The sequence below is a fragment of the Python bivittatus genome, unplaced genomic scaffold (genome assembly GCF_059951505.1).
Source record: "Python bivittatus isolate LINGU-HERP-01145 unplaced genomic scaffold, Pbiv_v1 ctg000330_np1212, whole genome shotgun sequence".
Lineage (NCBI taxonomy): Eukaryota > Metazoa > Chordata > Lepidosauria > Squamata > Pythonidae > Python > Python bivittatus.
Genome location: NW_028277058.1, coordinates 58,311,053 through 58,330,514, shown reverse-complemented (window position 1 = coordinate 58,330,514; position 19,462 = coordinate 58,311,053). Strand labels below are relative to the sequence as shown.

At 44.0% G+C, this 19,462-nt stretch overlaps 1 protein-coding gene and 1 long non-coding RNA gene across 4 annotated transcripts; one reads left to right on the top strand and one right to left on the bottom strand.

Moving 5' to 3' along the window:
• The first annotated feature begins 377 nt into the window (after positions 1–377).
• ATP5F1C (ATP synthase F1 subunit gamma) lies at positions 378–13,543 on the top strand. 3 transcript variants are annotated; one of them, XM_088141410.1, is made up of 10 exons: positions 378–516; positions 2,090–2,124; positions 3,938–4,069; positions 4,679–4,883; positions 6,567–6,710; positions 7,361–7,425; positions 8,862–9,017; positions 10,902–10,998; positions 12,222–12,266; positions 13,407–13,543. In XM_088141410.1, exons 2-9 carry the CDS (start codon positions 2,106–2,108, stop codon positions 12,226–12,228), a joined length of 825 nt encoding a protein of 274 aa, XP_087997536.1. In that variant the 5' UTR covers positions 378–516; positions 2,090–2,105; the 3' UTR covers positions 12,229–12,266; positions 13,407–13,543. The 3 variants fall into 3 exon arrangements, with proteins under 3 accessions (XP_087997536.1, XP_087997537.1, XP_087997539.1); XM_088141411.1 differs by lacking the exon at positions 12,222–12,266; XM_088141413.1 differs by lacking the exons at positions 12,222–12,266; positions 13,407–13,543 and having other exon boundaries at positions 10,902–11,002.
• On the bottom strand, positions 13,367–19,441 carry LOC148215984 (uncharacterized). The gene is made up of 2 exons (XR_015796295.1): positions 19,045–19,441; positions 13,367–15,018 (listed from the first exon to the last, which is right to left on the bottom strand). It is a non-coding gene; the product is annotated as an uncharacterized LOC148215984 (long non-coding RNA).
• Positions 19,442–19,462: the final 21 nt, after the last annotated feature.

Sequence of the window (19,462 nt, the reverse complement as noted above, 5' to 3'; positions counted from 1 at the left end):
GTGGGAAGAACATTGATATTCGGAGGGCTGTGGCGCTGCTATAGCTCTTCCGTTGAATGGCCCCTGGGACTGGGAATCATGGAAGTTGTAGTGCGACGCTGTACAGTCTGTCCTGGGGGGTGACATCTCAATTAAAATTTTAAAGTATCTTTTTTTTTTTATTATGTCTATGCATCACCCGGAGGAGGGGCCGCTCTAGAACGTCAGCTCTGTGGCGTCAGCTCTCTTTGGAGGTCCTCGCTCTAGCGGGTAGCTCCGTGACCGAGAAATCATAGAGAGGAATGAGAGAGAGGTGCGCTCCACCCGGAAGCCGTCGCTGCTCTTCCTCTCTCGCCTTTCGCTTCCTGCCCTTGTGCTGAGGAGCCCCGTTCTTGCAGGGGAGCGCGGCGCATGCGCGGTGCGGGCACCCTGACCTTCAGCCGCGGTAGCTGCAGCAGCCGGCGGGCAGTCCGACGAGGCCGCGGGAAGGAGCCTGATCGGCGGCGCTGCTGCCGGCGCCCGAGCACAGCCGCAGTGGTACTCCGGGGGAAGGGGAGCCGCCGTGCAGGGGCGGGGGAGCGGGAGGATTTCTGCACATGCTCAGAGGCGGTCTCGCCGCCCTTAGCTCTTGGGGGTCGTGGCTCCCAGGGCCCGGGGTTTGCCTGTTCCTGACAGGCCTGGAAAGCCGCCTTGAGCTTCCCTGGGAAGAAGGCCCTGGAGCCTGCCCAAGCGGCTGAGGGCCCGTCGCTCCCGACCCTCGCCCTCGGGGACAGCGGCTGATGGGAGCTGGAGTCCAGCGGCATCGGGAGCTCGGGGGGATCTCTGCCCGCCGACATAAGGCTCGGAAATAGAAAGGGGGGCGGCTTAGTTGGTTCCCTTCACTCGGAAACCGGCTGACGTGCCTGGAAGGCCGGGTGAACCGCGCTCCCTGGGCGGCTTGAGCGGACCGAGCCCCCCCCGGCCCATCTCATTCGTTTTGAAAATAACGATCTTGTTTAAAAGGTTTGCCCCCTCTTAGGAACACGGCCCGCAGTAAAAAGCGGAAGGCCCCGACGAACAAGAAACCTGCCCCCTCAGCCCGTTTATGGTTCAGTTCTGCCAGCGAAAAATGGGGTCCCTTCAGGACCCGGATCGTTCGTTCATTCATTCATTCGTTCATTCGTTCATTCATCCATCTCGTGGGGATGAAGTCAGCACCTTCTTTCCCCAAACCTGATTTAAACACAGAAACGTTTTGCTTCTGAAAAATTCAACTCAAGATGGAAGGCATATTTTTCTTCGTTTTGCCCTACAGTATTCCCAGAAGCTTTATCTTTCTTGGTGCAGGGAGGGGAAAGAAAGTATCCAGAGCCCCCCCCCCAGTAATCAGCTGGCTAGTCCTTATTCTCCCAAAGCCATTAGCGATTTTTAGGATTACTGCCACCAAACTGTCCCACTAGCTCAGTGTTTCTTAACCTTGGGAATTTTAAGAAGTGTGGATTTCAATTCCCAGAATTCCCCAGCCAGCCATGCTGGCTGGGGAATTCTGGGAGTTGAAGTCTACACACCTGAAAGTTACTGAGGCTGAGAAACACTACAGTAGCTGATGAGAACAAGTTTGGAATAATGAGTAGCATTAACTCATTTGCATGGAAAGTCTGAAAGGAACAACACCAAGGATGCTAAATGTACCCGCAGTAACTTAGAAGAGAACAATAGTGCAAAAACTGGAGATTTTTAGTGGCCGCACTTGATGGTTTTGGGGGTGGTTAAGGTGGCTTCAAACGGGTGCAATTGGCATTTTCCAATTTTTTAAAAAAGGGTTTGGAATTTTTTTTTTTTAAGCATAGTTTTAGGGAAAAGAGCAGAAGTTGGTCTCTTCTGATGGAATATTTGAGAAAGGACCACAACGAGCATGTTTTCCTCTTATTTTGTAGCCTTGGATTGTCAGACTTGTATCTTGATTTTTAACGCACTTGTTGAGAAGCTCAGTTCAGGAATTATATATCCAAGTAAACATTCTTTAGAAAAGGAATGATCTGTTGCAGCTGTTCTGTATTTTTGTTACTCTAGCAACCGAAGGAGGCATGTTCAATTTATGAAGTATGGAAATGTGTGTTTAATTTTTCAGGATCCAAGTCAGGAACATGGCGACTCTGAAAGACAGTAAGCATTTTATGTTATATTTACTTGTCTGAGATGGTAGTCTAAAAAAAGTCTGAAGTCATGGCTGCATCTTCATTTTAAATATTTCTTTGCTTGCTTTGACATGCTGACTAGGGATAATCTACTTCTACTGTGTATATAATGGCTAATCCAAATTTGCTTACATATTTTTAGAAGGGATTTTTACTTTTAACATGTAAAGTAAACATTTAAGCTGCAAAACTGATGAAGGGCCTTCCTTGATGTCAGTTAAAGTGGCTGTGAACCTGATCCTCAGTGGGCAGTAGATAGATCAAGCAGTGGAGAGTAGATCGAGGTTTTTTCCTAGTGCTGGATAGGGAAGAACGGGCTTCATCTCAACCCTGACAAGACTGAGTGGCTGTGGATGTTGAGCCCTCTGGATCTGGGGACTTTCCATCTTTAGCTCTGGATGGGACTGCATTCCTCCAGATAGAACTGGTGCACAATTGGAGAGTCCTCTTGGACTCTTGGCTCTTCCTCCATTTTGTGCACGAAATGTGCCTGTTCATGGTTCGGGAGGCCCTGCTCATGCTCACTCATGCCTTGGTCACTTCCCACTTGGACTGTTGTAATGCACTCTATATAGGGCTGCCCTTGAAGTCCACTCAGAAACAACTGTTGGTCCAGAATGGAGCAGTGTGGGTAGTTATGGGTGTATCATGGTATACTGCGCACTGGGTGGGCAGAAACTATCAGAGATAGATGGTCCCCCAAATAGCCAAGCCCTAAGCCATGAATGACTTTATAGGTGATGACCAGCACTTGAATTGCACCCAAAAGCCACTTTGCGAAGCAGCAGAGACACATGGGCATATTATGGTGCACCCAACACTGCCTATACCGCTGCATTCTGGACCAGCTGTAGCTTTCAAGTGGTCTTCAAGAACAGCCCCATTTACAGTGCATTTCAGTAGTGCATTCATGAGGTGTCTAGAACATGAGTGAACGACTGAAGAGCCGCCCGCTCTGCGAAAAGGCACAGCTGATGTACTAGATGGCTCTGTTCATCTAATGCAATTGAATTGGCAAAGAAGTCACAAGGAATCAGATATGACATTTCTTGCCTTAGCCCATTGAGTCTGTCTTGTGAAAAAGGGCCCACTCCTTATTTATTTATTTAATCAATTTATAAAGCAGTCCAACTCAACAAGTGACTCTGAGCGGTGAACAATAACAAATAAAATAAAAATTACATCATAAATTGCAAAAATTAAAACACATTGCAGCTGAGAAAAAATGCTATGTATGCATTCTCAGCTGCTTATAAATAAAAAATTATTTGCAGTACGTAAATGCTAACTTCCTGCAAATATCACCAATTTTGTCTGCAAGAGAACCCCAGTAATTTGCAAAACACATTAAAACAAAACTAAAACTGCATTGTGCTGCGTTGAAAACTTATTCCTAGCAGAGATTTAAATAGAAGGAAGCTATACTGAAAGATCGTGAGAGCTGCCTTGAGTCAGTTGGATTGAACTGGCATAGAAATCATAAATCAATATGTATGATAGCATTTTCCCCTTCCAATCATTTGCCACTCTACTAAAGCGGTTTTAGTCCCCTGAATGGACAAAAGCCCTATTTGAAATGGATGATCAGCAATCCAAATGCTGCTTTACCATTGCCAACTAGGTTAATTTCATAATAGATTCAGGCCACTGTTCTCATTACTGGATTTGTCCCATTTCAGAATCCAATACTTTAGATTGATTCGACTGTTTCTGTTTTTATTCTGCCGTTTTCTTTGCCTGCTTGAAATCCTGCCTCAGTTCATACCCTCTAATCCATACAGTTACCCGACGCTTGAAGTCCATCAAGAACATCCAGAAAATCACCAAATCCATGAAGATGGTTGCTGCTGCAAAGTATTCCAGGGCAGAGAGAGAATTAAAGCCTGCCAGAGTTTATGGTGTGGGGGCATTAGGTAAGGGACATCCTCTCTTTTGCAGCCAACAACTTTTACTGTTACTTAAAAAGGCAGCTTTCTGACCTTGAAGTTTTGAAGGATGTGCTTCCAGCCATCTTGCAAATATAATAAAAGCCTGATTTAACAGACCCTGATTTAGCAGAGTTGGATGCAAGAACAAAATCTCACCTTCCTGAAATAAAGAAATTTCATCCTCCTGAAATATTTCTGTCAAATTGCGTTTAGGTAATTTGCGTCATTTTATGACCTTGGTGTCATGCGGTAACTATGCTATTTGTGTAATGGTGTGTGAATTACATAAAATGATGCAAATGGCATCATTCGCAAATGGCATCCGTTGCTGCAAATAATATCCGTTGGGACTGAAAGGACATTTGGGAGTGAAAGCTTCTCTCTCCCCTTAATGGTCCATTAAAACAAGGTTTTACATGAACTTGGAAAACTCTCTTCGCTCGGGATATTTCAAATAGAAATCTCTGCATCCTATGAAGCAAACTGTGTGGGCAATAAATCTCCCTCGAGATAAGTGCAGTTTCCGGTTTTGGCATCTCGTTCTTTGGGTGGTTATTAATTGTTAGTGGCCACATGTTTTCCTTCTTTTCGCAGCTCTCTATGAGAAAGTAGAGATCAAACCCCCCGAGGACAAGAAAAAGCATCTCATTGTTGGGGTGTCTTCTGATCGTGGCCTGTGTGGGGCCATTCACACCTCTGTGGCTAAAGAGATCAAGAGCCAGGTCGCCAGCCTCACGGATTTAGGGAAGGAAGTCATGGTGGTTGGGATTGGAGACAAGCTAAGAGGCATCCTTCAAAGGTGAGGAGGGCAGGAGCGCCCCCTTCTGGGGCTCATCAGTTTGGAGGATTTACTTTACATAAGCATGTATAAGCCCATCCGCGAATAGGCCGACCCTCGAATTTTTAACCAAAATACCCTGAAAAATGCACCACTCGTGGATAAGCCGACCCACATTTTTCGTGGTATTTTGATTTAAAATTTGAGGGTCAGCTTATTCGCAGATGGGCTTGTATGCAAATATGTTGTCAGGCCCAGCCCAAGAACAACAGGGAAACAGTCCAACCAAGCTTAGTCCTTTCATTGCTCACGCCATGTAGACAAAATCTTGCCAGACTAAATCTGTAGGACTGCAACTAATGGCTATACCCTGGGAAATTCTAGGGAGTGGCTGTCCTGAACCTCTTATGCTCCTGCTTCGGACTGTGTTGCCTCTTGTCTCTCTGCCCTTCTTGGAATGCACCCCCTCCTTCCTGAGAATCTTGCTCTCTTCTGCAATCCCCAACATCACCCCCCCTTTCGTAGATACAGTTCATCATGCATATATGGGAAATATGGGTACTTTCAAAAAGTATTACCATATATACTAATGGATAAGCCCATCCGTGGATAAGCTGAACCCATTTGGGGGGTTTATTTTGGCACCTAAAATTCTCAGCTTATCCACAAGTATATGCGGTACACAAACTATTACACTTTTTCTGAAAGACCACATTTACGTTCCTCTTATTACACTCTGAATTTTAAGGTCCAGCAGGACTCCTGGCTTTAGTTGCTTTGGGTACATTTTCAGGCAAGACATGTTTGAAGAGGACCTCCTTGATCACAGTTCAGGGGCATTGGCTGATCTTGAAAAGCTTAACAGGGTTGTACCTGGTTAGTACTTGGATGGGAGGCTTCCACAATGCTATATATTAGCCTGGGAAGTCAAAGAAACATCCTGGAAGGAAATGGTAGCAGGTCCTTTTCCATACTGTTGCCAAGAAAACTATATGAGCATATCCATAAAGTCACCAGAAACTGAGGCTCTGCTCAAAGGAGACTTTAACAAGGATGGGAGCCAAAGCTTTCCACTTCATAGTGTAACTTCAAGCCAATCTTGAGCAAAAAGAGGATAATGTAACACAATGCAGAAATAAAATGGTTGCTAGACTACAGAATAAGGGGATTATTGTTCTCCAAGCAGTTGCACTTTAAAAGCCTTTGCAAAGAATGCAAAAAATGAGCCTCCCAGAGTCACCCATTGGGGGAGATGGGCGGCATACAAATTTAATAAATCAATCAATCAATCTCCCGTGGAGCCATCTCCTCAATGGCTTTACTTTTATCCAGATTTCTGGATAATTAAGCCTCGTTTTGCACCTCACCTGATTATTTCTTCAAGTCAGTACCTCTTTGAAGCAAGACATCATAATTTTCATACTAAACCCCAAGAACAAAAAATGTATGAAGGGGAGGAAAAAGCAATTCATGGCATATCATCTGCTCTCTGGTTATCATCCCTTCTGAGTAGATTAATAAATTAATAAGAGGCAATTAGGAAGTGAGCCCCATGCAGGTTGGCTACAAAGCAGAGTTTCCATTGATTATCTTGAGTCTGGCTGTTGCATTAGGGATCAGCTGAAATTTTTGGATGTTTCTTAGAGCTTGGGTTTACACGTGATGCAGCTTAGAGCATGTACCATAACAGCATTGCTCTTTTAGGACGCATGGTAAGAACTTCCTCTTGAACTTTAAAGAAGTTGGAAGGAAGCCTCCCACTTTTGGAGATGCATCGATCATTGCTTTGGAGCTGCTGAATTCTGGATACGAGTTTGATGAAGGCTCTGTCATCTACAATCGGTTCAGGCAAGAATTAACCAGTTCTTCTGAAATCTAAGTTACCTTGTTCCCAGGGAGAACAGCTCCTTGGTCTGACGTTTTCTAAGTAAGAGTAAAGAGTGCTAGGGAATTCAAAACAAAACAAAAAAGAAATAACTAGAAATAGGTAAGCTGCTTCTGTGGCTGAAGGAAATAATTTCATGCTGAAACTTATTTCTAGCTCTTGCTAATCAATAGGTTATTACAGCTTTATTGTTTCAGAAATAGGTCTTTGCTTGAAAAGATGATCTTAAAATTTGTAGGGGACCATTGGCATACAGATAGTCCTTGCTTAACGACCACAAGGGGTCATTAAGCGAATTCTGGCAAAAAAGGTCCATTGGGGAAGCTGGATTTGCTTAACGACCATGTGATTTGCTTAATGATTATCATAAAAAAGGTAGCAAATTGCGAACACATGACTGTGGGGGGATAGTGTGATGGTCTGAGACGGTCATAAATATGAGTACTGGTCGTAAAGCACTTTTTTCCAAGGCCGTGGTAACTTCAAACTGTTGTTAAACGAATGGTCGTTCAGCGAGGACTACCTGTATTATATAATACATACGTATTCTACCTGAACCTGGAGCAGATAAATCAGTATAGTTCAAAATAGTTTGCTTTTTTCCCCCTTTCAGGTCTGTCATTTCTTATAAGACTGATGAGAAACCAATCTATTCTCTTGAGACAGTTTCTGGTGCTGGTAAGTCCAACAGTGGAAAATGGGTAGGGAATAGATATCTCCAGCCCTTCCTTCCCTCCCTCTTTCAAATGGTGCATGAGTCCACTTTCAGAGAAGAGCTTTCACAAAAGACTATACACCAAAGTAGGAAAGTAGAAAGAAGGTGTGATGGTCCCAACCTTCTCTCCTTCATTACACAACGTTGTCCTTCTCTTGTCCTCAGCCGGCAAGTGAAATAATTTAAAGTGCTAACGTAAAAGTAACATTTCCCCTTAAACCAATCTTTTCCCACTACAGCTTCAGTATGGGTAAAATCTGTCACCCATTATCTCAGAGGCAAGGGTGACTGAAATTTGAGGGACCGCCTCTCCCCAGTTACTTCTGCCTGTCCCATCAGGCCTGGCAGAAGAGGCATGTGATGGGTCTCGTCTATCAGGGAGGGCTATCTGATGGGACCCAGGAGGAGACCCTCTTCTGCCGCAGCCCCCGCCCTTTGGAACATCATCCTCCGGAGGTTAGATTGGCCCTGACTCTCCTGGGCTTTCGGAAGGCTCTGAAGTCATGGTTTTGCCCTTGTGGTTGTGGTGTGGGGCCTGCTTGAGGGCTGTATTGATTGCGATGCATGCCTTGTACTCTTCCTCTGGTTATGCTGTATAGTTTTAATTTGGTTTTAATGGTTTTATCTGTTTTCGTTGTTTTATTTCTATTATCTTTATTCTTTTTTGTAACTGTTTTTTTGTTACTGTCTTGCTCCTGAGTGGGTCCCAGAGAAATAAAAGCCTGAACTCCTAAAAGGCACTCCTGCTGACATGCCCGATTCTCTTGTGCAGTCCCATCCACCTGGGCAGATTTCCCACCCCCAAAGCCCCCTGTCTTATCCGAGTCCATTTCTCCTCATCCATCCCAGAGGGGACAAGATGTCTGGTGGACCTGATCTCAGCCAGTGCTGTTTTCAGGGACAAGCCATCTTAATCCAATAGAGAGCCAGACTGAAATGAATCCAAACTAAATAGTTTCCAGCAAGTTTACATAGAATTGAGAGGTCACATTTTCTCTAACCCCTTGACCACCGTTTTTTTTTTTATAAAAAAAAAAAAACTTGAGATCAGGTCATCTTACTTGTTCCTTAAGGAAACAGGGCGAATATTCCATATAAATTGGATGGATGGATGGATGGATGGATGGATGGATGGATGGATGGATGGATTTTGTATCATTTGTTTTTGATCATTAGCATGTCTGTTTGGAAGTTAGAATTAAAGATGGAAGTGCTGGGCAATCCTCTAATCTTTAGTAAATGCAGAAGCAGCTAAGGCTTTCCTATGTGTTGAAGTGGTTAGTAATCTGAAGTAACGTTTAAATACATGCAAATGTGCGGTGTTCTATCCCTCTGTCATACATAATATACTTTTAAGGCTGTAAGGAACTAAGTGTACCAACTGTTGTTGCTTTTACAGAAAGCATTAGCATCTATGATGACATTGATGCTGATGTCCTGCGAAACTATCAGGAGTTCACGTTGGCTAACATCATCTTCTACTCAATGAAGGAGTCTACCACAAGCGAGCAGAGTGCTCGGATGACTGCTATGGATAATGCCAGCAAAAATGCCTGTAAGTGGAATTCCAGGGAGTGAAGAAAATAGCAGTAAGAGCAGAAACTGCCAAGACATAACCAAGCAGTCTGAGCGATATGGAAGCAAAATTTGTTTTACATCTTGGCTGCACAAGTGCTACTTTCTTAAATATAGAAGGGGATCCGACTGGTCAGTTAAGGCAAACTCAAAAGATTTGATTGATTGAATCTGGGCAGCTCCCCAGATTCTGGGAGGCTTGCACAAAAATTATAAATACCCTAAAAGCAATCAGTTTAAAACAACAGATCAGTCAAAAAGATTTAAACATTATGAACAATAAAACATTCAAATCAGCCCTTTGTAACATGCATTCCCTGTCCCAAGGGCTTGACAAAATAATAAAATCTTGCTCGCCTGGACCCCAGGGATAAGAATATTCCAAAGGGATGGTTTAGCTCAGTGTTTCCCAACCTCAGCAACGTTAAGGTCTGTGGACTTCAACTCCCAAAATTCTGCTGAGATTGGGAAACTCCGGTTTAGCTAAAGCAAAACCAGCCCCCACCTCTCTAGCTACCCAAGGGGGATAGGGATCTTCTGCACTGCTTCTTGGCGGATCACACAGGGTGGGCCGACTCTCTTGAAGAAGACGGTCCTGTAGGTAACATGGCCCAAGCCATTTAGGACTTTGTAGGTCAAAACCAGCACTTGGGAAACATTCTGGCAACCAAGGTAGCCCCTGCAATACAGGTGTTACAGCACTGAGGCTGCTCTCACCTCTTGTCAGCATTGATGCTTCCACATCCTGCACCAGCGTGAGTTTCCAAGCAGTCTGAGACACAGAACCTTACTCCTACTTTGGAATCAGTCCCGTTTCTGAGTAGTGCAGGTGCTACAGCTCTGCAAGGGAGTTTTCAGGTAGAATTTGTCATTACATCAGCCACTTCTTCCTCATGGCCTCCAGATGTGTTGGGACTATCACTCTGAAAACTTCCATACAGTTGGAACTGGAACTTCCCAGCTGAGACGTTGGGGAGTTCCAGTTCTAACTCATCTCAAGGGTGTTACCGAAGCCTCAATTACATATTTTTACATGTTCTTTCGAATAGCCTTTAATGCAACCAGGCAGCTTCCAATCCCAGTTGTTGACTAGCCTAATTTTACTCCTCCCCATTCCTTTAATGTAGAATGCAAGGGAACCTTTTCTTTTGCTGTAAAATGCCCTGGGCTTCTCGGTTCCAGATGTTGGGCTACGGTTCTTGTAATTTCTTATCATTACCCATTCTGGGTGGGACTAATGGGAATTGATGCAACATCTGGAGAACCACAGGTTCTCCATCTGATCTCAACATATGTGCGGAAGCTGTCCTTCAGGAGATTCTAAGATGGCGGATTAGCATCTAATAATCTTGTTTAAACTGACAGATCATCCGGGTGAAATGAGGACCATTGGATTGTATGCTTACTGTCCTGGAAAGCACAGGAATGAATAAGGGTATATAGTGAGAATCAGCAGCCCGTATGCAGAGTTTGTACCTCAGAGCATACTGGTAATGTGAGTCACAGAACCAGGAGTGTGTTCCCACACTAGAATCTGCTGATAGGTAGAATAGCTGTGCTCGCTCTGTCTGTCTGTCTGTCTATCAATCACATTTATATAGCTGCCCATCTCACATAGTCACTCTGCTTTTATAGACTTTAGAACTGAACACACTAGTCATATTACGGGGGTGGGAGAGAAGAAGAATGGGTATCACCTTTGCCCAAGCAGTGGGCAGCAGGATACCTGATGCTGTAGCATTTCCCGACCAGTTCACAGTACTCAGAAAATGTAAAGCGACCAGTTCTTTGGCTCTGATTAAACAAGGAGTAGTCCAGATCTTTTCTGTTCATTCTTTGCCTCCCCCGCTTTTCCCTTTCGAAGCTGAGATGATTGACAAGCTGACCCTGTCATTCAACCGCACTCGCCAAGCTGTCATCACCAAGGAACTGATAGAGATCATCTCTGGTGCTGCGGCTCTGTAAGTATTGGCAGATGTCTCCCTGATGTTCTGGTCATTTATTTTTTTCTCTACCCCGACAACGTGGGGAGGAAGCGCAAAGAGGGCTCATGAGCTCACGCATGCTTCTGCTCTGTGTTTTAAAACTCCCAATGGCCGTGATTGACACTAGAGAGGCTCCTGAGGTGTGTAGCCGGGTTGAGATGGTGGACAGCGCTGCTGAATTGCTCCAGTATTAGGTTAATCAGAGTGCTGATGGTGGCCTTTTGTAAAACCTACATCCTGGGCACAAAAGTAGCAATTTCAGTCACTATTGTTTCTTAACGCTCAGTTTTCAATGGAATCCTCCCTCCACATAAGGAGACTTTCTTACAACTGCTGTGGTTAATCCCCACTGATGGCTATGTCAGCTAGAGTTCTGTAAATAGATCCCATGTGGTTTTCTGCAAAGCTCAGATGCTGTCTAATTTTTTACAGAGCTGTTCATAGAAGGCAAAAGCAGATAGTTAATACAGTGGTGCCTCAGGTCACGAACGCTTCTGTTCACGAACAATTCTGTTCACGAACAGCTCCGGTCGCAAAATTTTGCCTCCGTTCGCGAACGCCGGATTGGGTGACGAACAGGATCCGCGGCCATTTTCCCTCCCGTGATACAGTCTGCAGCCATTTTCCTTCCCGTCACACGTGGTCCACGGCCATTTTCCACCTGTGACACGTGGTCCGCGGCCATTTTTCCGCCCGTTACACGTGGTCCGCGGCCATTTTCCACCCGTGACACGTCCGCAGCCATTTTTCCGCCCGTTACACATGGTCGTAGGGAGGGGGACTCCCCCTCCAAGCAATAACCACCTCCCTGTCCTCCACGCCAGAACGGATTAACCGTAATTACATTGAACCTTATGGGAAAATTTGCTTTGGGTCACGACCAATTTGGGTCGCGACCAGAGTTGTGGAACGAATTAAGTTTGTGAACCGAGGTACCACGGTATATCATTGTCTGCAATAATACTGTTAAATGGGGGAGAGGAATCTAATGCTGCATAGAATGGAAAATGATTGCGCTTTTAATCTATCCACTAATTGGTGCGTCTTATTAGCTTGTTCGAAGTTGTAATTTAACTGGCACAGTTGACTATTGCATGTTGATTCCGCCCTGTGTGTTTGCACCAATTTCTTTGCCTTAATCTGCATTGCTTAATGCTTCACTGCGTGTTTTGTGTTTTTTTTAAAAATTCCACAATCAGGCACTAAGGGCTAAACAGAAAGTGAGTTTCGTCCAGAATCAACAGGTAAAGTGATGTTGTAAATTATATACTGAGCAAAAAAGTAGACCATGGAAAGAACTGTCTAGTGGGTGGGGAAGGTTTAGATGGCTTTTGCTTTGGCTTAGGTGCCTGCTTACAAATGACTGATACTGCACAAATACCTGCTGCCAGCGTTTTTACTAAAAATCAATTCCATGCCTGCAGTACATGGGCAAAATAGGCGTTGATGAGCCAGGTTTTCATTATGTACTTTGATGTGTTAAATGCAATGGATGCAACGCAGTGACCTCCTCTCAGTCGAAAGATGAGTCCTCTTCAAGAACAGCATTGCTGTCACCCAGTTCAGAGGTTACTTGAAAGTGAACCATTGCAGATAAACTGCTTTGATAACAGAAATTGTGGCTGATGAACCAGCTAAATTTAGTAAAAGGCATTCCAAACCATTGAGGGCTGGCTGTACCAACGTTCATTAATTCTACTTAAAGCAGGCATCCAATACACAAACTTAAGCAGCAGCGAATTAGAGATTTCCCTCTTGTTTGGATTAGGGCAGCGTTTCTCAGCCTTGGCAACTTTAAGATGTGTGGCCTTCAGTTCCCAGAATTCCCCAGCCAGCATGGGAAGTTGAAGTCCATGTGTCTTAAAGTTGCCACGTGGATTAGAGATTTGTCTTAATGGCATTTCACTCAATTACCTGATGCAGGCATTGGTTTCAACAGACCACCTTAGAAAAAACATCCCCCCTACCTTCACAGGAGAGGATATTTCTTCTAAGATGTTTAGTATCTCCAATTTTTCTGCCTGCGTTATAAAAAACTAATTTTAAAGTATTATTTGAGATCCATTTTGTGGATCTGTTTCAAATACTTCAAAAGTGAGTTGTTTAAAATCCTACTGTGAGCTGCAAGGTAACTCACTGTGAACTTGGAGGGTCTTCTTGAATTAAATCATACCAATTGTGATGACAGGACCATGCAGCTATATTTAACTATTTAATTAACGAATCCTCTAGAACAGTTTTAAAGGCTGATGCCAAGACAGAAGGGGGAAGGAGGAGACTAGAAGCAATTCACAATTGACAGAATTGGAGAATCTATAAATGAAACATTCAATTAAGTATGAACTGAGTTCAAGCTCTTTTTAATACAATGTTTCTGTTTGTAGATAAAGAGAAATTCTTCCAGCAAGCAGTTCCTTTCTCAAGCCAGAAGATTATTAGTCTGTCATTCTGTGAAGAATTCTCAGGCAGAGAATCCCATCTGTTTGTAAATTGTATTGCAATAAAGTCCTACATGAAAGTCTCTCGGGTATATGATTGTCGGGATAACTGGAACAGAGAATACAAGTGAATGGCGGTGGCTTCATAAAAGAATATTCAAAACGCGGCAGTCTGCGTGATTAGATATATTAAAAAATGAAGAATTACTAGGCGTTTCCTCCTCTGCAAGCCCAGCTGAAAGAAGCAGGAGCTGTGCAGAAGCTTTAATTTCTTTGTTAAAGCAGTGAATAGGTTGTATCATTTTTTATTACCAGAGGTTGGATGAGGTGAAGCAATTCATTCTTGAAGTCTGATCAGTGATCGCCGTTCTGGAATTTTAAAACAGCTAAGAGAGAAGGCAGAACATGCAACCACCGGGAGCCAGTTTTACATTCCCTGGGATCGTGTGGCCAAATTCTGCCAGTATGATAGTTTTTTTGAAAAAATAATCTAAGCCTTCTCTACCCCAAAGTTGAATATTTTGGCTGTTAGCCCTTCTGGAAATCTCACTGTGATCAGGTGGCAAGGCAGTCTGTCAAGACAGTTTATTTATTTAATGTATATGCCCCCCCCATCTCAAATACATGACTCTGGGTAGCTACCAATGATTAAAAACAATGTAACAGAATTATAAATAACACAAATAGCAGCCAGGAAAAAAAAAAAAAAAAACCTCAGCCTTGCGAGGTAGCCCAGACAAGAAGCACACCCAGAAGTACTAGCTCTGGCTTTACTGTAAGGTTACATTAACAGAAGCTTGCAAGCCTGAAAGTACATTTCTCTCCTGTGGCCTTTATGCTCCAAGAAACTAGGGAGGGTCCCTTCTGAGACGTTTGCCACACCCCCATTCCTTCTGCAGGCTCAGCTGCCATTTGTCTGACTGTTGTCTAGTCTGTGGCTCTTCCTCCTGTCTCTGAAGGTCATTCCCACCTACCATTGCAAACAGCCAACAACAATACAGGATTAATAACAATTCATACAACCATGAAACTGGCTTACCCACGCCTCCAGGTTTTCAAGGCTTTATGGAAGGTCAGCAGGGTGGGGGCAAGTCTTATCTTGGAGAATTATGTGCCAGAGGGTGGGTACCAAGACAGTAAAGGCTCTCCTCCTGGGTCCCGCTAGATGACCGTCCCGATGGATGGGACCTGGAACATGTCTCTTCTGCTGGATCTAACGATGGCTACATAGAACCTGGGAGTCTAGCTTATCTTCCGGACTTACGGAAGCAGACGCATCCTATCTGGGAGCCGGAAGAGCTCATTTGTCTGGCCAACAGCCATTTCATACACAATTTGCTACTGGCACTTAGTACAAAACTGGGAGTTACTGACAAAAGGAGCGCTCAGACTTTCTCTGGCGATCTTGTAGAGTCTTGTCTCGAATCTTAAGTGGCCTGTTCCAGCTTAGCCATCCTTTCAGTTGGGACAAACACCCAGCTTCTGAGCTGGCCTGCTGCGAGGAAAATGGCTTCCAAGCCCGGATACTTTGCGTGAGGATGGAGTGCCGTTTCTGCCCCTAAGTATTAAAAAAAAAAAAGAATCAAAACTGCTTCTTGAAGATGTGGTATTAGATCCTTCTAAAAGCAGAACATTCCAGGATGGTTAGTGCTGGTTTTGTTATATGTATAAAAGAGAGGGCTCTTCAGCATGGAGAGCCGGTACTGTTGCTATTAAAGCGCTCCCAAGCTCGTGTGACCTTTTTTCTTTAAAGTACTCAATAACCCCCCCCCCCAAATCAACCCTGTTGTTGTTCAGTCCTTAAGTCGTGTCCGACTCTTCATGACCCCATGAACCATATTGTGCCAGGCCTTCCTGTCCTTCACTGCCTCCCTGAGTTTACTCAGTTTCATGCTCAGAAATCACCCCTAGTACTGACTAAACATTCTGCATCCCCAAATAATATGCCCCTCCCTCCAAAAGCTAAGGTAAGGAAGCAGAAACAGTAGCGTACTGAGTACTCGCAACTGTAATGCAAACATAATCCCATCATCTGAATGTCACTGATCAATATTTCCAAAACTGTTGATGAGTATTGGAGAGTGCAGGGCGATTGCCCAGAAAACCAAACTGAATAGATTCCTGCCTCAAATTCAGTACAATTTACAGTGACTGGAAAGGGAGAGATGAAAGTACTTTTTATTCATTTATTTTAGTCGTTTACTTAAAATTATAGCCACCCCTCCAGTAGACTCTGGGCAGCTTACAAAATACAAAAGTAAAACCAGTTAAAAACATACAGAAAGTAACAAAGGATAAACACGAATAGCTTGTTACTTTAGTCAAGTAATCATGAAAGCTGTTCTGGTGGAAACAATTCCTGTTCTTGCCTTCCTACCCCTTCCGACATACAGCTGGAGGGTATTGGCTGGCTTCACATAATATCTAGAACCATATACTTACCCAAATCTACTGGGTTTATACAACATGCTAACCCACAAAAAAGCTAACCGAGCTTAGTATGGAAGCAGCCGCTAAGTCTTTCACTGAGGTGGTTAAGGGTGGTGTGTGAACCCAACCGCTGGTTGTACTGCTTTGGGTGGGGTTCAGTTGTAGCTTAGTGGAGGGATGAAGGGCTGGCATCATTCCAGATGCTGCTAAGCTGTGACTCCCAGTATCTACCACCGGTCATCATGCTCCCTGAAGCTGTTGGGGGTTGTAGTTTGACAACATTTGGAGGCAACAAGTTCCCAATCGTTGGCTTTGTGCTTTCATAAGCAGTTGAGTGCAAACCTGGGTCTTCTCGTATGTGCTCTCACATATTCGGTCTACAGTCACCTTTAGGTCTTTTTGCTAGTATGGGTTGCACTGCTTCACCTCTAGTTGTGACAGAATAAGGGGGAAATGCCATTCATCTCCATCCAATGCGTTAGCAGCAGCATTTGGGGGAAAGCTGAAGTAAAAGGAAAATACTACAGCAAGCCCATTCATGCACCACTTGCATCAAAACAGTTAAAATTGGGTGGATTTAATGTTACACATTGCCACAATTTTGGACATACCCCAATCTTCATTTTCCTACAACGTGAGAACCAGAACATCTTATGCATTCATTAAAAAAAAGGGGACTTCAAGGCTGTGGCACTTTCTCTATCATGCGCCTTGTCCTTGCAGGTACATCTGACATTCAACACTTCAGTTTTGCCAGATGCTTCAGAAGTGGGTCTTCAGTTGGTTTTTCAGTTTGTGCTCATGGAGACTTTGCACTGATTGTTTTATAGGAATGGTTTCTTTACTGTTTCGTGTTTTATTCCAATTCTGTGAAACACTGATTTCTGTATTAAAAATGGTATGTAACTGCATAGTTTCTCCTCCTCTTAAAATGATTAAAACCCTTCTTTTTGCATCTAAAAAGTCCCTGGAGGCAAGCAGTAGTAGATTGTGATGCAAAGGATAAAATATCTACTGCAGGGTTCCTCAATCTTAGCAACTTTAAGATGGTGGACTTCAACTCCCAGAATCCCCCAGCCAGCATGGCTTGCTGGGGAATTCTGGGAGTTGAAGTCTACCCATCTTAAAGTGGCCAAGGTTGAGAAATATTGATCTACTCTACTGAACAAATAGAAATAAATCTGGCATGGAAGTCCATATAGTTCTTCACTGTTGAAAATCCATTGCTGAGAGGTAAAAATCCCAGTTCTACCTCTATATAAGTGCATAAAATCAAACATTCACCAGCAATCTTAATTACTGGCCAACCCAAATGCCCACTGGGGACTACAGTATGAGCCACCAACAAATAGTCACTGCTGCTAAATACAAACAGATTTCCCCTCCAAGAAACTTATTTACTTTGAAGGTGCAATAAACCTGGGATTTTCAATAAATTGATTATGTGCCATCAAGTCATTTTCAACTCCTAGCAACCACATGGGTGGATTTTCTCCATGACAATCTGTCCCTAACCTGGTACATGCCTATCCTGGATCTATATCCAATCATTTTTATGCCCTGGTGAGTTCTAGGAAGGGAGAAAACATTCTGTATGTCATGCAGGTAGCTTTAAGTCTAAAGTATAAAGGAATCTTGAGGCTGGATCAGGCCGAGCGCCCATTTAGTGAATATTCTGTGTCATGCAGTGACCAATCAGATAAATCCTGGAAGCTAAGAAGCATTGATTGAACAGTGACAGCTTCTTATCCGTGTAATTCTATGGCAACTGGTATCACAGGCAATGCTCCCTCTCCCGATAAATCTCTAACGTGTCTCCATTACACATCTCCTCTTTAAGCTAAAAGGCACTGATAGTGTTGTATTTCCTCAACCAGGAGTTAATAGTCCCCTAATCATTTGGGTTATCCTTTTTTTAAAGTACCCTTTCCAGGCTATATCTTTTTTCATATGTGACCAGAATTCAAAGGTGGTCTCTCTACGGATGTATATAAGACTATCAATAAGGATTTCAAGCATGGAGTTTCCATCTTTGCAGCAGCCACCCACGGGTTGGCTTTTGTTAAGGTATGATGCCAAATTCCTTTCCCAACCTATCCCAGCCAGTTCAGATCCCATTAATATATGTATGAAGCTTGGATTACTTGTTATTCTGCATCACTTTGGACTCACACTGAGTTGTATCTGCCACTTTGAGGTGTATCCACCTAGTTTGCAGAGAGCCAAACTAGTTATTTTTGCAACCCCTAGATGATTTTACTATCCTAGATAATGTATCCATTTATTCAGTTTAGGCACCACCCAACTCCAGACTAACTCTAGGTGGCTCACAATAAAACCAAACAGGTTGAAATTACAAGATAAATAGGATATGAAGAATGTTTTTTTTTAAAAAGAAAGAACAAGATGAAAAAAGACATTGCAGTTGGTATCATCTGCCCCTCACTTCCTAATCCACATTGTTTATAAAAACTGGTCCCCCCACTTATCCCAGGGGAACCCCACTGTGACTATGGCCCTAGTTTGAAAGTTTAGCATTAATTTCTACTCTCTGGGTGGGTTTACACAGCATGCTGAACTAGGTTAAAGCTGTAATGGGAAGAAGGAATAACCTTGAGGAACAGGAGGAAAAGCAGCAAACAAGACAAAGGTCAGATAAAAGAACTTGGAGTCCAGACCAGAAACGTAATTTGAGGAAGCGTCTCAAACAAGGCCTTCTCAGTTCTCATGAAGATAAAGGGAGGGAGGGGAGAAGCGCATTCAGACCTGCAAAATTATGTTACTGTAACCTTATAATAAAGTAACACTAGCATTGATAACTTTGGTTTCCTAGTCTGGTCTACCTTGATGCAGTTTTGGGAAAACCCAGATGTTGTTTTAGGCCGTCTGAAGCAGCCCCCCCTCTTAAGCCAGAGTATAGCTTATTTCTTTCAGCATAACACGCTGCAGGGTGAAAACCACAACTATACAGTATTTTGTTAGCCCGGATTGAGCACGTTGTGTGAGCGCAGTCCCTGCATCCCCTTCTTTGGCTGAGCAACCCTCCCGGGAGCATCTGTTTGCCTCTCAGGGCTGCTGAGGTTGGACCGTTTGGGGGGGATTTGTCAAAGGCGTCTTGAAAAAAAATCCCCTTACAGAGCGAGCACCAGCTTACCTTGCTTGAGGACACCCTTTTCCTTGCCGGGGGAAACGGAGTCCAGTGCAACGCGTGTCTGCTCAGGAAGGATTCCCCCTGGGGCTTCGTCTTGGGGGAACGGTGGCTTGAAGGGCTGAATCTCCCGCACGCTTACAGAAAAGCAAACTTCCTGCAAGCCAAGGAGCCTTTGGCAAGCTCAGAGTCGGGTTTAAGGGCTGCCAGCCGCGTCCAACAGCCAGAAGTGCCCTGACATCCTCCCTGCAACAGCTTAACCCCGAACATCTGGATAAGGACGCCCAGATAGGTCTGCCCTCCAAACACAGGCGCTCTAGAGATAAGAGCCACGAAGACCCGCGCGCCACATTCACACGACCTTCTTAGAAAAGGCGTTTTCGGCCAACCTTTAAAGACCAGCTGTAGCAAGGCGAAGATGCCC